The sequence below is a fragment of the Rhinoderma darwinii genome, chromosome 3 (genome assembly GCF_050947455.1).
Source record: "Rhinoderma darwinii isolate aRhiDar2 chromosome 3, aRhiDar2.hap1, whole genome shotgun sequence".
NCBI lineage: Eukaryota > Metazoa > Chordata > Amphibia > Anura > Rhinodermatidae > Rhinoderma > Rhinoderma darwinii.
Window position 1 is genome coordinate 347,609,270 of NC_134689.1, and position 20,141 is coordinate 347,629,410.

The window sequence follows — 20,141 nt, forward strand, 5'->3', positions numbered from 1 at the left end:
CGTTGTGTGTGATCATATATTGCATATACAGCCTGCATTCCCTTTAAATGCTTCAAATATCTTTATTATTGGTTATAATAATTCGAGAAAGTATGTTCTACATCGGTAATTGATATCAGACGCTGTGTCTATGTGACAGACAGATAATAGATGATTTAAGATAGACATAGGTGGAGATTTATCAAAAATAGTGCAGTGGCAAAGTGGAGCACATGCCCTTGACAGGTCTAAAAAAAATGAGAGCGGGAAGCTGATTGGTTGCTATGCGCTCCACTTTTAGTTTGCTCCAGTTTTGATAAATCTCCCTCATAGCCTTTATTCTTTTTTGTGTGAACTGAATTCCTAAAAAAGCTGCACTTGGAGGTGAAGAACTTCTATGAGATAAAGGCAAAATATACCTAACTGGGGGCTAAATTCGCATTGTCCTTCACTCATTCAGATTTTGATTTTTATATGTTCTTTATAAAAAAGAAAGCACCATTCTTGCGTGTTCCCTGTTTGGCTCCGTACGGAAATCTGACCTTTTCTTTCCTCCAGGCTGTCGTCTAGTTTTAGTGATTGCAGTGTGGCAGATATGGAGACGTTCTATGCAAGTGATAAAGCTTCTTGTCTGTGGAATACACCTGCCTCCGACATATCCTCTGTGAAGCCTCATTACGGGGACATCATATTAGAAACTGGGGAAGAGTGCAATAGCGGCTCTGTAGAGGTTTGTGTCTTTAAAATTATTGAGACATTAAAGGGAAATTCCTCCTCTCATCTACCATATCACTAAGTGATGTCAGGAGATAGGAACTGTTCTCTCTAGGATATGCTATAACATTATGATCAGTGGTGTCCGACCTGTGGGATACTGGCTGATCCTGAAAAAGGAAGGTCCCTTTGGCATTTTACCTACACTGCAGCACTCATTGCCGCCGCTGTCTATGAAACGGCAACCCAGCTCCATGCATAGAAAAAAAACTGTAAAGGGGTGACAGTGCTAAACGAGTGCTGCGGACCCTTTACTCTGAGGATTGAGAGAGTCCCAGGAAGTCAGAACCCCACCAATACCCTAACAATATGCCATTACTTTCTATGGTGGTGTAATGATAGGGGTAGGGAAACGGACAAGTGAGCCCTAATCTACCCGCCACTCTGTCCCTGCCTACTTGCAACAACCCGCCCTAGGCGATGGGTTACAACTGGGCGGCGGTCCCTACGCTCAGTAAGTGCACGAGACAAAACATACAAGGGAATATAAAGCAAAGGAAAAGGGGCAGTTGCCCACGGCAACACCGTGAGCAACAGAGTGGTGAACGAGCCAAGTCAAACCAGGAGAGCACGAGGTACCAAACGCAGAGCAGAAGAGTAGTCAGAAAGCCAGGGTCAGAATGGAGCAGGATCAAATTGTTAGGAGCTGTAGCTGGGCCAGGAAACCACACGGAAAGAATCACAAGCAAGGAGGAAAAGGAAAGGCAGGTATAAATAGACAGAGGGCGGGAGCTAGCTGAGTCTGGCCAGGCTGCGATAGGCTCTCCCACTCCTAAGCCTGCCAGCCTGAGTGGTGGAAGCTGGAGTCAGTCTCAGAGAGATAGACTCAGGTGAAGACTGATTACCTAAGGAAGTTAACCCTGAAGCTGTGCCTGGCAGATCCTTTACAGTACCCCCCCTTTTATGAGGGGCCACCGGACCCTTTCTAAGCAGACCTGGTTTACTGGGGAAACGAAGGTGGAACTACTTGACCAATAACCCAGCGTGAACATCCCGGGCGGGTACCCAAGTCCTCTCTTCAGGCCCGTATCCTCTCCAATGGACCAGATACTGGAGGGAGCCTTGGACCATATTGTTGTCCACAATCTTGGCCACCTCGAATTCCACCCCCTCAGGGGTGAGAACGGGAACAGAAGGTTTCCTCGAGGGAGCCAAGGACGGGGAGCAGCGTTTAAGGAGGGAGGCATGAAACACGTCGTGTATACGAAAAGATGGGGGTAACTCCAGCCGGAAGGAGACAGGATTGAGGACTTCAATTACCTTATACGGCCCAATAAACCGGGGAGCAAACTTCTTGGACGGGACCTTAAGACGCAAGTTCCTAGATGATAACCACACCAGATCCCCGACCATAAACAAGGGGTTAGCAGAACGTTTTCTATCAGCCTGAGTTTTTTGTACGCTCTGGGACGCCTCTAGGTTCTTCTGAACCTGGGCCCAGACTGTGCACAGTTCCCGATGAACGACCTCTACCTCGGGATTGTTGGAACTACCAGGTGAAACGGAGGAGAATCGTGGATTAAACCCAAAATTACAGAAAAAGGGGGAGACCCCTGACGAGTTACTGACCCGGTTATTAAGGGAAAATTCAGCGAGGGGAATGAATGAGACCCAATCATATTGACAGTCAGAGATAAAACACCTTAAATATTGTTCTAGAGATTGATTAGTCCTCTCAGTTTGGCCATTGGTTTCAGGATGGAAAGCAGAGGAGAAGGACAGATCAATCTCCAACTTCTTACAGAAGGCTCTCCAAAACAAAGAAACAAATTGTACCCCTCTGTCCGAAACAATATTGACAGGGACCCCATGGAGACGCAGGATGTGTTTGACAAACAAGGTAGCTAACGTCTTGGCGTTGGGTAGTTTCTTGAGGGGCACAAAGTGGCACATCTTACTGAAGCGGTCTACTACCACCCACACCACCGACTTGCCTTGGGATGGAGGCAAATCGGTGATAAAATCCATGGAGATATGTGTCCAAGGTCTCTGGGGAATGGGCAACGAACGTAGTAAGCCCGCTGGTCGGGACCTGGGAGTCTTGGACCTAGCACAAACCTCACAAGCGGCGACGTAGGCCTTAACGTCTTTAGGCAAGCCAGGCCACCAATAGTTTCTGGCAATGAGGTGTTTGGTACCCAGGATGCCTGGATGACCAGATAGTGCGGAGTCATGATTTTCCCTAAGTACCCTTAGCCGGTATTGCAGGGGAACAAACAGCTTGTCCTCAGGAAGGTTCCCGGGGGCTGAACCTTGATCAGCTGCAATTTCAAAGACTAAATCAGAATCAATAGAAGAAATGATTATACCGGGAGACAAAATACAAGCAGGATCTTCCTCCGAAGGAGGGCTGGCCATGAAGCTACGCGACAGTGCATCGGCCTTAATATTTTTAGACCCAGCCCTATAGGTAACCAAAAAGTTGAATCTGGTAAAAAATAGCGCCCATCGAGCTTGTCACGGGTTTAGCCTCCGGGCAGATTCTAGGAAAACCAGATTCTTGTGGTCGGTAAGGACCGTTACCTGGTGCCTAGCCCCCTCCAGGAAGTGGCGCCACTCTTCAAATGCCCATTTAATGGCTAAGAGTTCGCGGTTGCCAATATCATAGTTACACTCAGTGGGCGAAAACTTCCTGGAGAAGTAGGCACAGGGGCGGAGATGGGTGAGGGACCTGGTACCCTGGGACAAGACAGCCCCCACTCCTACCTCGGATGCATCAACTTCCACGATAAATGGCTCCATTTGGTTGGGCTGAACCAGCACCGGGGCCGAGATAAAGCACTTCTTAAGGACCTCAAAAGCCTGGACAGCCTCTGGAGACCAGTGGAGGAGATCAGCACCTTTGCGAGTGAGGTCCGTAAGAGGCTTAGCGATGACCGAGAAGTTAGCAATGAATCTCCTGTAATAATTAGCGAACACCAAAAAACACTGTAACACCTTCAGGGAGGCAGGTTGGACCCATTCTGCCACAGCCTGAACCTTGGCGGGGTCCATGCGGAATTCATGAGTGAGGATTTGACCCAAAAATGGTATCTCCTGTACCCCAAACACCCATTTTTCGGTTTTTGCAACCAGTTTGTTTTCCCGAAGGACCTGGAGCACCTTCCTGACATGCTCAATGTGGGAGGGCCAGTCCTTGGAAAACACCAGTATGTCATCAAGGTACACTACAAGAAATATCCCCAGGTAATTTCTCAAAATCTCATTTATGAAATTCTGGAAGACCGCCGGCGCATTACACAACCCAAAGGGCATGACGAGGTATTCGAAATGACCTTCGGGCGTGTTAAACGCAGTCTTCCACTCATCCCCCTCTTTGATGCGGATAAGGTTATACGCCCCCCGTAGATCCAATTTAGAGAACCATTGGGCCCCCTGATCGATTAAAGAGATCAGGAATCAAAGGAAGGGGATACTGGTTCCTTACAGTGACCTTATTCAGGTTACGGTAGTCATTGCATGGCCTAAGACCACCATCCTTCTTCCCTACGAAGAAGCCAGCACCTACCGGAGAAGTAGAGGGGCGAATGTAACCCTTGGCCAGGCATTCCTGGATATACTCTCTCATGGCTTCACGTTCGGGACAAGAAAGATTAAATATCCTACCCTTAGGAAGCTTAGCTCCTGGTACCAATTCGATAGCGCAATCGTATTCTCTATGAGGAGGTAACACTTCGGAGGCCTCCTTAGAGAAAACATCAGCGAAGTCCCGAACAAACTCAGGTAGCGTGTTCACCTCCTCAGGGGGAGAAATAGAATTAACAGAAAAACATGACGTCAAACCTTCATTACCCCATTTGGTAAGCTCCCCAGTATTCCAGTCAAACGTGGGATTATGCAACTGCAACCAGGGAAGGCCTAAAACCAAATCGGACGAAAATCCCTGCATCAACAGTACAGAGCACTGCTCCAAATGCATGGAGCCAACAAGGAGTTCAAAAACAGGGGTATGCTGTGTAAAATAACCATTAGCAAGAGGAGTGGAGTCGATACCCACTACCGGGACAGGTTTAGGCAAATCAATCAAAGGCATAGCAAGAGACAAAGCAAATTCCACAGACATGATATTAGCAGAGGACCCTGAATCCACGAAGGCGCTGCCGGTAGCAGACCTACCACCAAAAGAGATCTGAAAGGGAAGCAAGATCTTATTACGTTTCATATTTACGGGAAATACCTGTGCGCCCAAGTGACCTCCCCGATGATCACTTAGGCGCGGAAGTTCTCCGGCTGCATTCTTACGCTTAGGACAGTTGTTCACTTGATGCTTGTCATCCCCATAGTAGAAGCAGAGACCATTCTTCCTGCGGAAATCTCTACGTTGTTGGGGGGACACGAAGGCCCCGAGTTGCATAGGTACCTCTGAGTCTTCCGGGGAAGAACGAAGCAACGGAACCTCGGGAGGCATCATGCGGGAGTCGGAGGAGAAAACACAAACGTTCGCGTTGTCGTTCCCTGAGACGTCGGTCAAGTCGTACCGCTAAAGCCATAACCTGGTCTAGGGAGTCAGAAGAGGGATAGCTAACTAGCAGGTCTTTCAGGGCATTCGACAGACCCAACCTAAACTGGCACCTTAAGGCAGGGTCATTCCACCGAGAAGCTACGCACCACTTCCTAAAGTCAGAACAATACTCCACAACAGGTCTCTTACCCTGACGTAAGGTCACCAGCTGACTCTCGGCAAAGGCAGTCTTGTCAGTCTCGTCATAAATGAGTCCGAGAGCAGAAAAGAAAAGATCAACGGAGGAAAGTTCAGGGGCGTCAGGAGCCAAGGAGAAGGCCCATTCTTGGGGCCCGTCCTGGAGCCGGAACATAATTATACCCACTCGCTGGCTCTCAGAACCTGAGGAGTTGGGCTTTAAGCTAAAGTAAAGCCTGCAACTTTCCCGAAAGAAGAAAAAAGCCCTCCGGTCCCCTGAGAACCGGTCGGGCAACTTGAGGTGGGGTTCAGGAGTTGAGGTGAGGGGAACCACCAAGGTAGCCTCAGGCTGGTTGACCTTCTGAGCCAGGGCCTGGACCTGTAGGGAGAGACCCTGCATTTGCTGAGCCAGGGTCTCAAGGGGGTCCATAGTAGTGTCAGGGACCAGGGTAGACTAGGTATATGGGCTTGTGATTATGTAATGATAGGGGTAGGGAAACGGACAAGTGAGCCCTAATCTACCCGCCACTCTGTCCCTGCCTACTTGCAACGACCCGCCCTAGGCGACGGGGTACAACTGGGCGGCGGTCCCTACGCTCAGTAAGTGCACGAGACAAAACATACAAGGGATTATAAAGCAAAGGGAAAGGGGCAGTTGCCCACGGCAACACCGTGAGCAACAGAGTGGTGAACGAGCCAAGTCAAACCAGGAGAGCACGAGGTACCAAACGCAGAGCAGAAGAGTAGTCAGAAAGCCAGGGTCAGAATGGAGCAGGATCAAATTGTTAGGAGCTGTAGCTGGGCCAGGAAACCACACGGAAAGAATCACAAGCAAGGAGGAAAAGGAAAGGCAGGTATAAATAGACAGAGGGCGGGAGCTAGCTGAGTCTGGCCAGGCTGCGATAGGCTCTCCCACTCCTAAGCCTGCCAGCCTGAGTGGTAGAAGCTGGAGTCAGTCTCAGAGAGATAGACTCAAGTGAAGACTGATTACCTAAGGAAGTTAACTCCTGAAGCTGTGCCTGGCAGATCCTTTAGAGGTGGGGGAAAAAAACATTTAAACTCCTTTGGTGCTAGTAGGACATTTTCATAAGAGATTCTAAGGCAGGCCCGGACTGACAACCTGTTCCTTCTCTCAGTTGCCAGGAGACACATTTACACAAGCAGATATTCGTATTAACGATCGATTATCGATACGATTGCTGTAAGCAAACTAATACTGATTATAGACACGCATTTACACAAAACGTTATTGGCAAAATAATCGTTCTAAATTCATCATTCAGTCACTTAATCGAATGTCGTTCACTGCATTCACACCAATAGTATATTAGTAGATAATTGGTAGAGTATTCCTCTTTAATAATTTTACCGGGATCATGTAATAGCCCTAAAAAGCAACATATGTGTAAAGAGTGTGTAAATCTAGTTATGTATTCCAGTGGTCCTGTCACATATGGCTAATGAGAGATTGTCACCACACACTTTGGAGCTACAGCTTCTGACACGTCACATAGGATGTTATTTGTGGAGTCCAGACTTTGAGAAATTGATGGCCTATCCACAGAATATGACATCAATATCTGATCGGTGGGGGTCAGACTCTCGGCTCCCCCGCCGATCAGCTATTTGAAGGGGATGTGGCGCTTGTTCGATCGCTGCTTCCCCATCATTCCTTTCCCTGCTCCATACTGTAAAACGCCAAAATAATTGTAGCGGTGGTTCACAGTATTACAGCTTTCTCCCATTCAAGCGAATGGGAGTAGGCTGTAATACTGTGAACCGCCTCTTCAAACAGCTGATTGGCAGGGGTGCCCAGGGTCGGACCCCCACTGATCAGATATTAATGGCCTATCCAGAGTAGTATCTTTAAGTGTATAGGGAGCAGTTTAAATAACAATTTTCAACTATACTACAAAATTAGCGAATTTTGGCAGTACTCTAACTAGCTTATGCAGTGGGGTTCAAGTACTATTTGGGGCATAAGTGAGCAGCATCAATACTAGTCTCTAGAGAAGCAGAGCATACTTAGCAAATCCAGACATTTTAAGCCCCACCACCATTCCACTCAAGAACGCCCCAAAATTGTCTGGTAATGCCCACTTTCATGAACATTTGCATAAGCTCCACCCTTCTGTGGTCCGGTCCACGACATTCTCCCACCAAAATCGGGGCTGTTGGCAAGTATGGCATAGTAGTGAGGAATCCTGAGACCATAAGTCAGGAGATATTCTGTATTTAGTGAATGTGTTTGTGTACAGTATTTGTGTGTCTGTATGTAGCGAATTTTCTATGTATACGTGTACAGTATGAAGTATGTACAGTATGTGTCCTCATATGTAGCTAATGTCTGTATACATGTAAGTAGTAAATATATGTATATATGCTTTAAGCGAGTATATGTACTTAATACATCCTTAATACATTTGTGGGTGAAGGCTGATTTTATTCCCAGTCCAGCCCTATTCTAAGGCAATGTCTGATAAATGCAAAACGGGTCTGGACATTTATCAAGCATTGGGTTCTGGTGTTCTGGTGATCTGTGGGACCCCACCAATGTTATTTTCAGACGTGTCAGAAGATTTTGAGGTGGAATTGCCCCGAATATGCCCCATAAAACCATTCTATTTAAAAGGTAACTCTAACTTAAATCTTTCAATGTTATTTTGTTTGTTTTTCATTAGTTTGCCTTTGCATGCCTAATACTATACTGTAATATTTTATAATATCGTATTATTTGCAGGTATGTCTAACTAATTCATGCTGTAACCCAGTAACCTGTAAACTAAAGGAGAATGCCACTTGTTTATCAGGACCATGCTGCTACAAGTGTAAGGTGAGGATTATAATTTCAGATTGAAACCAGGAGTGTAACAATAGGGGTGCAGAGGATTCGGTCACACCCAGGCCCTGAAGCATGAGGGGCCCACAAAATCAATCTACCCCATATGAGGAGATCAATATATGTGATAGTTGGGGTTCCTTATTACAGACTTTGCTTTTGGGCCCAGGAGCTTCAAGTTATGCCTCTGATGGGAGCCTTGTAGGCTATGGCAGCTTAAAAATCTTAGTATAAATGCACTTGGTCTGTGACTTTCTGCTTTTATACGGTCACCAATCTCCTTGGTGAATACTAATATTCTTATCATTTACAGTATGTTTTTATTTTTTCTCTTGTAACTTTATTAAAGGATCTCCACATTAGTCCTATATATTTATTCGTCTATTGTGTCCTTTTCCCTACAGTATGTTTTAATACTAGCATTAATACATAGATGTCTAAAAATATTCTTGTCATAGCATGAGATATAGAGCTTACAGTTACCCAACCTTTGTTGTATTAAGCTTGAGGATTTTGTAGTCCATAAAATAAAATTTGCATTTCATGCATGCAGTATTTGGAAAGTAGCTGGTATGATAAATTGATAGCTATACACAGGCAAATGTTACTGTCTGGCAGGCATCCCGCATACACATTAGAATTTCAACCGATCTTGCTGCAATTTTCAGTTTCCACCGAGATTGAAGAGGTATTTTTTTCTTCTAATATAATGTCCTATTGATAGCATATGCCCATACATTATGATCGATGGGAGGCTCTGACCTCTGGTACTTCCAGTTTTCAATTGATATATTTCAAGGAGGAATAACAGAGGAACAGCACTATGAAAAGTCCTAAAAATAGATGCTACAGAATTGTTATTTTATGGGGAATACAAATATTTAATAAAACAGACATGTCAGGAAAGAAGACAAGCCTAAGTAGCAGTTTAACAAAAGGAACATGTAGCTGCAGCAGCCAAAGGTGACCCGCATAAAACCAAATAAAACATTATGTGATCCTATCACAGGAAAATTCTACTAGTTGATTAGAAGCAAGGATTTAATTTCATTCAATGCCAGTGGAATACTAGTAGAGAGATGATTCTTTGTATCTGTGTGTTCTCAGTTGGTGACAGGTGGCACAGTATGCAGGAAACCCAGCACAGAGTGTGACCTTGCAGAGTATTGTGATGGTAAATCCAGCACCTGCCCTGAAGACGTATATCAGCAGAATGGTTCTCCTTGTAATGATGGGCAGTCCGTGTGCTACAAGAAAAACTGCTATGATTACAATGAACACTGCCAAAGGATATTTGGGAGAGGTATGTAAACTCTTATCTATTCCACCGGCAAAATTGGCATAAGTGGTACCCTGAAGAACAGTAGTAAAGTTTCATTTCAATGACCATATAAGACTATGTTCACGCATGGCCTATTTGTTCCAGAATTCCAGTGTGGATTCCATTCAAAAAATCCCCAACAATTTGCAGTATAATACAAGTGAATGGGTTTTACACAGATTTAGGGGCAAGCAAAGGATTTCCAAATCTGCAGCATGCCCTATATGTCACAGATTACTTAGAGTTTTTTTGCTGCAAGTTTTATTAATTGGAGAGATGAAAGAAGATCCTAAATTCCTAGTTCTTTCATTCTCTGGATCGACGGAGGTAACAGTGGTAAGACCCCCACCGATCATCAGGGCATTTTTAGGTGTAGAAGCACAAAATCTTCTAAAGCAATACTGAAGACAATACTTAGTAGTGCCCGTTAGTGGCAGCCTCATATTAATGCCCATAATGATACTCTCCCAACAGTCATTATAGTATCACATAATAGCCATAATAGTGCCACTCATTGTAATCCCATCCTCATAGTAGAGTACAACATATTTACCTTTTTCTCGCCTATTAGTAGCTGTTGCTTTGCTAGTCTTTGCCATTAGAGGTCAGTATAGGTAGAAAGGGTTAAACTGGCCCACTAGAGTACCAGAGGCCCAGACTCTGACATAATAATGAGCCCAAAAGGTCCAGCAGAAGACGACCTCATTTGGCGCTGACTTTGGAGCCAATCCCATGCTACCATATTGATGATATGGTGCATATATGAAATGTCTGCAAAAAATGCTGCCCCACTGCAGTCAAGGAAGAGAAGTAGAGCGGTATACCCAGAATATGGCACTACAAGCAGAGTCCTGACTACCAGTGGCTGTATTTAACTTTGATCACATTTATGCCCTTATCATATATAATGTGTCTGAGACTGGTATAAGTGATGAATGTAGAAGATTACGGTTATTACAAGTGTAAAGTCATAATAGGAATGTAGGGGCCATTGGTTATTTTGCATTACATGAAAACTGCTAATGATTGTTCTTTTCCCTCTTACAGGTGCCAGTGTGGCTCCTCTTTCCTGCTTCCAGTCTGTGAACACTGCTGGGGACAGGTTTGGAAACTGTGGTACAGAGGGCGAGTTGCTTCAATGTGACATTGGGTATGTTATTGTTTAGTCTGGCTTCTATTATGTGTTTAGGGCTGGATAAAGGTTGGTAGATGCCCCATGACAAAAAATTTGGCTAAGAGCCCCCTCCTAAGTAACAGTGCAGCTAACTTTGAGGTGTTGTACAGTATTCGAAGAATGTGGCTGCTTTCTTCTAGAAACAACGCCACATCTGTCCTCAGGTTGTGTCTGGTGTCTGGTATTGTGGCTCAGCTTTATTAAAGAAGCACTCACACAAAAATGTACATTATGTAAATTGTGGGGAATGTAATCTTCTTACCGGTGGCTGTATTTGTGAGTTATCCACCCGCTTCTGGTCCTCAGCTGTGTCATGTGACCAGCAATAAGACTCTCTAGCTGCCACAGTGTCTCATGTGTGGACAGGAAGTCAAGACGCAGGTACAATTAAAGTGCAGAAGGGGGCCGCGGCGGCTGGTTTCAGTGGCACTGCCTCCCCCTCAGAGAGGCAGCAGGCCGCTGTCGTAGATAGTGCGGCCTTGGTGCCCCCCACCTTCCCTCTTAGTTGCGCCCGCGGCACATGCCCCGCCTGCCCCCCTTAGCTACGCCCCTGGGTAAAGCAACATGGCCTTTTCATTTAGCAGATCAGCGGTGATGCAGACCCCCACCGATCATATATTGATGGTCTATTCTAAGGACAGGCCATTAATATCAAAGTCCCAGAAAACCCCTTTAATAAATGGCACTGGAAGTAAAATAGCTGTGAAATAAATGGTGTTCCTTCTTTTCCTATTATTGTCAGTAGGTGATGGATTGGATAGCTGAGGGAACAATTCATCAGTTAAGCAGTCATGATCAAAGTAACATGCATTAAACTGGTGTGAACAGAACCTAATCCTCATATCTTCCACAATAATATTACTTTAGTACGAGGCACTATAGGACTGCACGCATTTACAATACCTAACAAAACGCACTGTAAAAGAACTGGGATGGATTTTCAAATGTTATGGTGCTTCATAGAATCTGTTTACTATGTGAGAATTTGAATTTACAACATATTAATAAATCTGTCCCATTGTGTTCAGACTTTCACATTAACAGTTCTGATACAGCCAGAGGTCCCTTCTGCCACATTTCAAGACAGCAGACAGGGGCCCTGTGTCAGATTTTGTGCTATCTACAAGTTATGCCTCTAAATCTAGCAAAGCTGTTCTATTACTTTTTGTTACTGCAGATAACATAGAATTGTAGATTAGGATAGATAGATGGATAGATTAGAATAGACAGATGGATAAATTAGGATGGATAGATAGATAGATAGATAGATAGATAGATAGATAGATAGATAGATAGATAGATAGATAGATAGATAGATAGATAGATAGATAGATAGATAGATAGATAGATAGATAGATAGATAGATAGAACGGACGGATACAAAAATCAGGCAGCACTGTTTGGTGCTTTATTGATCCATCAGTCAGGTGCAAAGTTTCAGCTCTACCATAGAGCTTTTTTCAAGCTAGTAACAGCATGTGGTAACAGCTATATATACAAATATATATGAACTTCAATTAAGAGGTAATAAAATGTACAAAAAGAGTAATTAATAATAAATCCACATATAAAGTTCCACTTTAGAACATGAATAACACAATTACCAAGTGTAGACCATTTAACACAATGCATAAAAACATCGGTATTTCGAAAGTGCTAAAATAGTGCCATAGTATTATAATTATACATAATCACTTATAATTATCACCTGAAAACATATAATAGCATTGATGACATTAACCATAGTGTGAGAAGGCTCAATGTGTATTATCGAAAATCACACTCAAATAAAACGGTCAAAGTTGAGTCACCTCATTGCGCATGTCCACGCATGCGCAGATGAAAATAACCACAGTGCGGCCATGTTAAAGCTGGGCATATAGATAAAGCTGTTAGTGCCGCTAAGGGAAAATTGAATGGACACAAACAAGGGGAGCAGGGAGATGAAAAATAGATTAACCCCATATTGTTCTAGGCTAGAGGTCAAGTAACTAGACCTGGATCGATAACCCTCCCCAAACAAAATATTGTTAAATTAAAATGATACACAGATGGTCTGATATCCTCGATCCATTCAACATTGGGTCACCACTTCGGATGATCAAATGCACCTTAGGATAGATGCCGCCCTGTGCGAAAATTATCTTTCGGCGCCCCACCCCCATCATAAAAAGAATGCCCCATGAAAAGTATAATACCCCCCACTATAATGCCCTATATAGTGTCCCCACAGAGTATAATGCCCCTTTAGTGCCCCATACAGTATAATAATAATATTATATATTATAACCCTTTCAAGGACAGTGTTTTCTCCTCTAATTGTGCCCACACGGTATTATGACACCTAAGTGCCACACACAGTATATTGCCCCGTGTATTGCCCCTACACAGTATAATGTCTGCTTAGTGGCCTCCACACAGTATGATGCCCTCCTCCCCTGGCTGCCACACACAGCCCCCACCTTGTAGATAGTGCCCCCCCTGTATATTGTGCCATACAGCCTCCCTGTAGACAGTGCCATAATCCCACACCTCCTCCTTGTAGACCGTGCCATACAGCCCCCACCTTTTCCTTGTAGATAGTGCTATATAACCCCCCACCACCCCCCATGTAGACAGTGCCATACAGCCCCCCACCTCCCCCTTGTAGACCGCCCCAAACAAAAAAAAACTGTACTCACCTAGGCCCCGTTCCCACGACGAAATGAACTGCTCCACAACGCCAACAACGGGTTCCTTGCGTAGGCCGGCGTGATCCTGTAGACTAGTACAGAGTTTCCCAACCTTTTCGGACTCGAGGCACCCCTGGAAAAAATTACATTTCTTCAGGGCACCCCTACCAAAAATTGTTTCGAGAAAGACAGAAAACAGCTAAGAACAAGCACTACACTCTTAGGGTATGTTCACACAGCATTTTTTGTAAGGCAGAAAAAAAATGTCCTCATAACTTCTTCAGGAATTTTGAGGCAGATTCTGAACTGACAGCGTTATTTGACGTTTCGTTTTTGCGTTTTTTTAAGCTGTTGGAGCTAATGCAAAAGACACAGGCAAAAAAGCACTCCAAACGAGCGCTGCAGGTATTTTCTGCCTCCTGTTAGTTTCAATTGGAGGTCAGAGGTGGAAACCACTTGAAGACCATCAGCCCCCCCCCCCCACTCACAGTAAAATGACCATCAGTCCGCACTCACAGTAACGCTGTGGACGGGGATTCCGCTACATGAGTTGCCCCTGATGTCACTGTCCATATATGGACAGAGACATCAAGCACTCCGTCCAGGAGCGGAATCCCTGGCCACAGGGGGATTCCACTCCTTCAGGGAGCTACAGTAGCGCAGGTAGATAGCAGAGCAGGGAGATACCTCCCTGCCCTGCTATAGTGTTCAATAGTATCTGCGTCCTAAGGATGCAGATACTACTGAATTTGGCGTCGCTGCCGCTGTAGCAGACACAGCTGCTTTTAGTGTTGCCACCAGCCATGGGGGTGCCTGTCCAGACGGGCGGCACGGACGCCCTCATGCCCAGTGTTGCCAATAGCAGTCGCTATTGTTGCTAGAGCGGTAGCGATGCTACTGAGTAGAAGCGCCTTGGCGGAAAGGCAGCTGCTGAGTCACTGGCCCCAGCGCTTCTGAAAAACAAGCAGGGAAGGGAGCCAGAGCAGTGCCCCCTTCCACCTGCTGGAGTGATGCACCCTGTAAATGAAAGGCACCATTATGGGTCTAAACGCACTCTCAGAGAGAAGTATATATGTATACACACAGTACGCAACAGGAGTGCACTGTTTACCTTCCCCTCAATTACAAGTGAAAAAGTCAACTGTGGCCAGGTCAGGTGGTCGCAAAATAATGTGCCTAGGTGACTAATCCCCCACCATTCAATCCTGTATGCAGGGCATATCTGTGAAAAGCCAATATGTGGCTCATGGCAATAACCACAAATCTATTTCCACAGACCTTTTTGTCAAGCCCGCTGACAGGAATAACTTATTGCATTTTTACAGTTCACACCCGAGAAGTATGGTAAAATATTTATCAATCAGCCTATTGCTGAGGACCAAAAGAATAATTAACAAACCTTATAGGCTTGATTGTGGTCTTAATGAGATGATGGAAAAATGTAAGGCTATAGGATACCCTAGAAAGTAGACATTGTAGGATTCAGAGAGTCAGAGTGCGGGTCATGTGACCTAACGGCCGGACGGAACAAAGCAGATAAATTTACAATAAATCCAGAAGAGAATTAGGGCTTGTCAGCACGTAGCTGAATTGCTGCATATTTTCCATCTGCAATTGCAGACAGAAAATACGCAGCAGACTACAGTAGCAGCAAAGTGGGTGTCACGGTCTGTGGGTATGTGGACCCACTAGGCCGCACCGCCGAAACGGGGAGGCAACTGGCCAAGCAACAGAGCACCCAAAAAGTCCCGCGCTAGGGTACCGGAATAGTCCAGACAGTGGCCGAGGCTTTAGCACGGATGGAGGTGGGTGCAGCAGGTTACGCCAGACATAGCGGATCACACTGGATGTGCAAGATGACACTGGATGTGGCAGACAACAGCAGGTGCAATAGGACACGACTCCAATACTAACCAGCTCAGGGACAAGGACACAGCACAGGATACAGGTAACAGGGCACGGGTAACAACAGGAACAGGATAACACTAAGAGACCATTTGCAAGACTGACATGGGAATACTAACAATGCTCAGGCATGGATCAGAAGGGCAGGGCCTTTCTTATAGTCCAGGGTGATCTGGGAGCAATCAGTCAAATCTAAAACATGTGTGTGCTCTGGCCCATTAAGCCCGGGAATGAGCTCGAGCGCGCACCCTGCTGATCACTGCAGGACAGGGCGGCCGCATGTGCTGGCATCTCTGTGGAGGAAGACGTCTGCAGGATGATAGGAGTCTGCAGTCTGCGACCGCGGACGTTACAGTGGGTGAGATTTAACAAATGTCATCCACACTCTACGTAAAATTTCCTACCAGAAATGTACCTGCGGTGCCTATTTTTCGTACGGCAGCTCGTCAATTCCTGCTGCAGAAAGTGGACTGAATTGCACCATTTTCTGCAGTCAAAAACACAGGAAATGTTGCCGTTTTTCCGCAGTGGAAATACTGCTTGTTTCTGCAGAATTGCTGCAGAAATTTTCTGCAGTAATTCCATTACATGTGCACAAGCCCTTACTTTCACTGCCTTTTACCTAACCTAATTTACAAACGGAGGGAAAGGAAACAGATTTTTTCCGGAGTGCTTCTTTAAGTTTATCTTTATAATTGCCGTATATTAAACTGTCTTTACTAGAATCTGGTCAGACATTGTAAAGGTTAAGCTTTAATATTGGATAAATATTTAAAATTAGTCTAATTTTAGTTTTCTTTTCCTGGCAGGGATGTAATGTGTGGACAGGTTCAGTGCTATAATGTGAGCAGCAATCTAACTCATCATAAACCAGCCTCCTATATAACAACTCCTGTAGGAGACATTCTGTGCTGGGGTCTCGATTTCTGCCACCATGAAGGATCCTGTGACCAGGGAGTTGTGCCAGATGGGGCATTATGTGACAAAGGAAAGGTACGTCTATATAATAATAATAAAGGGGGCAATAGCCAACATGAAAGTAGGTTTTTCTTTACATGCAGACAGATTAAACGGAAAGATCCCATAGACTTATTTAGCATCTATGGATGAAACATGAAGTGCTCACCTTCTTCCCAAAGAAATTATCCAGAAATTGGAGCCTGGGACTAAATTTATATTAGTGTATATTAGCCTAGAACACATCTGCAGCATGCCCCGAATTCTGCGCAGATTATTGTCAGCTACATTTGGATGGAGTTTTGAAAACTCCATCCATATGCATGGTACTGTAAATTGAGGCAGATTTTCAGTGCCGAAGCCTTACCGAAAATCGGTGAAAAATCTACGGTGTGAATCGTTTAAAAATGTATAGGATATTGCACCCTATACTGTAAATGATAAGAATATTAGAAGTCATCTAAGAGTTCTGTGACGAAAATAAAGAATGAAGGTTTGAGGGCACGCTGCAGATTTTGCAACGGATTGTGCCACAGATTCACACTCTTTGAAACACTCTCTGTGGGAAACACCTGAACACAGCCTAGGGGTATGTTCACACGGCTTATTTTTGGCCGTTTTTTGGGCCGTAAACGGCAGAAAAATCGGAAGCAGAACGCCTCCAAACATCTGCCCATTGATTTCAATGGGAAATACGGCGTTCTGTTCCAACAGGGCATCTTTTTACGCGGCCATTTTGAAAAACGGCCACGTTAAAAAATGCCTGTGAAAAAGAAGTGCATGTCACTTCTTGAGCCGTTTTTGGAGCCGTTTTCCATTGACTCTATAGAAAAACAGCTCCAAAAAGGGCCGTAAAAAATGCTGCGAAAAACGCGAGTTTGCTTATAAAACGGCTGAAATTCTGGAGCTGCCTTCCCTTGAAAACAGCTCCGTATTTCCAGACATTTTTTAATAAGCGTGTGAACATACCCTAACAGGTTACAAAACTTAGAGTGATTTATAGTATTCTCAAACCCATATAACAAGGGGTACATTATTCCTTATTATACACACCTAAGCGCCTGCAGACCCTCTTCTTGAACAGTCAGGCTACGTTCACACAGGGCGGATACGCTGCATAAGGGCCGCAGGCAATTCCGGATGAAAAACCGCACCAAATTGTTGTGCAGTTTTTTGGCCGAAAGGTCCGCTGCGGAAATCCTGCACAGAAAAAAATAAAAATGAAAATACTTACCATGATGACCCGTCCCTCTGACGTCCTGATGTCTTGCATCCCTGGGATGACGTTTCATCCCATGTGACCGCTGCAGTCTGTGGTTGGCTGCAGCGACCACATGGGATGAAACTTCATCCCTGGAGGCCGGCCTGGACAAGAAGCATAGAACTCTTGGTAAGTATAGATTTTTTTTTCTGAGTTGCGATCTTTGCGGAAAAATCGCAGCTTTTCTGCCACAAGAATCGCAACATCTGCTATTTGTTGCGTGTTTTACCAGTGTAAAATTACCCAAATACAGTTGACATGCTGCGGATTAAAAAAACGTTCAATTTCTGAGCGTTTTTTACGCTTATTTCCACAGCGAGTGGATGAGATTTGTTCAAATTTCATCCACTTTGCTGCTACTGTATTATGCTGCGGATTTTCCGTAACTAAATCCGTTGCGTGTTCTGTCCACCATTAATTGATTGTTTGAATAATTGATTGATATAAAGGTCTGCAGCATTTAGGTGTATATTATGATGTCCGGCTGAGGCACAGAACTGTAAAATTCACAATGGAGCTGTTAACTCTTTTTAAAGAGCGAGGAATCACTAGAATCAATGGTTGGCACAGGATAATGAACTTCCTGCAGAAGCGATCTGTAAGGCTGGGTTCACACGACCTATTTTCAGACATAATGGAGGCGTTTTACGCCTCGAATTACGCCTGAAAACACATCTCCAATACGTCGGCAAACATCTGCCCATTCATTTCAATGGGTTTGCAGATGTTCTGTGCCGACGACCTGTCATTTTACGCGTTGCTGTCAAAAGACGGCGCGTAAAATAACAGCCTCGTCAAAGAAGTGCAGGACACTTCTTGGGACGTAATTGGAGCCGTTTTTCATTGAATCCAATGAAGAAGAGCTCCAAATTACACCCGTAATTGACGCCTCGCAAAACGCGAGTACGAGCAATTACGTCTGCAATTCAGGAGCTGTTTTCTCCTGAAAACAGCTCCGTAATTTCAGACGTAAATGCAGTTATCGTGTGCACATACCCTAACAGACCGCTCCTACAACAGGAGACTGTAGCGCCACTCATATTCATCAGCTTCTGACATCAGAATGTGATGATTATACAATTATTATTTATAGACAGGTCAATAGAAAAGTTCTGTTGAGGTGTATGTTTTATATATATATATATATATATATATATATATATATATATATATATATATATATCTTCATTTATATATTTTGTTAGTCTTATGTTACATTTAGTGACATTGTTTCTTTTGTTAAGATTTGTCTGGACAGAAAATGTGTGACTTTCTCAGTACTAGAACATGACTGTGACGCAAAGAGGAAGTGTGGCGGAAAGGGGGTGAGTGCAGAGACATATTTGTATTAATGGCACAGACTTGTGTTTTTCAACCAGATTTCCATAAGAGACAGCAACAGAAAGGTTTCTCTTTATAGCAGGGATAAAAAAATATATTTTATGGAAGAAGGCAAAGCAGTCAGCAAATGTGTGCAAGACAATTATGGAATATTTTACCCTCTGCAACATTGAGCTTGAGGTAGTGTGAAGGCGCAGTCACACATGGCAGATTTTGTTAAAGAAATTCCTGTGACTAAAAATTAGCCCTATTCATCTGAATGAGGTTGTTTCTGCAGCAGGTGTATGGATTTCTCCATGTAAGAGTATGTGCACACACAAAATAAAAAAACGTCTCAAAATATGATTTTCAGACGTTTTTTGAATAAAAAATCTCGTATTTTACAGCTGTTTTTGGAGCTGTTTTTCTATAGTCAATGAAAAACGTCTCCATAAATGGCTGAAGAAGTGACATGTACTTCTTTTTCGCGGCAGTTTTTTTACGCGGTAGTTTTGAAAAACAGCAGCGTAAAAAAACACCCCGTCGGAACAGAATGCCATTTTCTCATTGAAATCAATGGGCAGATGTTTGGAGGTGTAAAATGTCTGAATTCACTCCGTGTGAACATACCCTTACGTTCAGATGAATGGAACTGATTTTCAGTCGCAGAAATGTCTGCAGCACAATCTGCTGCGTGTGACTTCACCCGGGGCAGATACACTGCGTAATAGCACGCAGCGCATCCGCCCTGTGCGCCGCAGGGAATTCCGGGTGAAAAAGTGCACCAAACGCGCACCAAGCTTCGAAAAACTGCAGCACCGCTAGCAGACCGGCCTCCTGGGATGACAATCACAGGCTGCAGTGGTCACATGGGATGAAGCGTCATCCCAGGTGGATGAAACATAGACTCCTAGGTAAGTTTCAATGTTGTTATTTTTTTTCTGAGGTCCGTTTTTTTTCGGCGGGATCGCAGCGAATCTGCCACAAAACACAGAACAACTACTATTTGATGCAGGATTTATATCCCCATTGAATTCAATGGGGAAATCCCGCAACATATAAGCAGCGTTTACGTAAAGACAATTGACATGCTGAGGAATGAATTTCCGCACAGCAGGTCAATTTCTGAGCGGTATTTCCGCTCAGTATTTACGCAGCGTGTGGCTGAGATTTGTTTTACCTCATCCACTTTGCTGCTACTGTATTTTCTGCAGATTTTCCGCAACAAATTCTGTTGCGGAAAATCCGCAGTATTTACGCAACGTGTGAGCTGGCCCTAAGGGCTTGTCCACATGTAGCG

The 20,141-nt window shown here is 44.4% G+C and overlaps 1 protein-coding gene across 6 annotated transcripts in view; it reads left to right on the forward strand.

The window, feature by feature from the left end:
• The window catches only part of LOC142749896 (disintegrin and metalloproteinase domain-containing protein 9-like), a 146,690-nt gene that overhangs the window by 86,525 nt on the left and 40,024 nt on the right, over positions 1 to 20,141 (forward strand). For all 6 annotated transcript variants that reach the window (XR_012882501.1, XR_012882502.1, XM_075858461.1 and 3 more), the window contains exons 13-18: positions 538 to 709; positions 8,133 to 8,225; positions 9,339 to 9,534; positions 10,600 to 10,702; positions 16,113 to 16,296; positions 18,766 to 18,846. Coding sequence is in view for 4 of the 6 variants with exons in the window: in XM_075858461.1 (XP_075714576.1) it covers positions 538 to 709; positions 8,133 to 8,225; positions 9,339 to 9,534; positions 10,600 to 10,702; positions 16,113 to 16,296; positions 18,766 to 18,846 (829 nt within the window). In the remaining 2 variants the exon portion in view is untranslated. The remainder of the gene's footprint in view (positions 1 to 537; positions 710 to 8,132; positions 8,226 to 9,338; positions 9,535 to 10,599; positions 10,703 to 16,112; positions 16,297 to 18,765; positions 18,847 to 20,141) is intronic.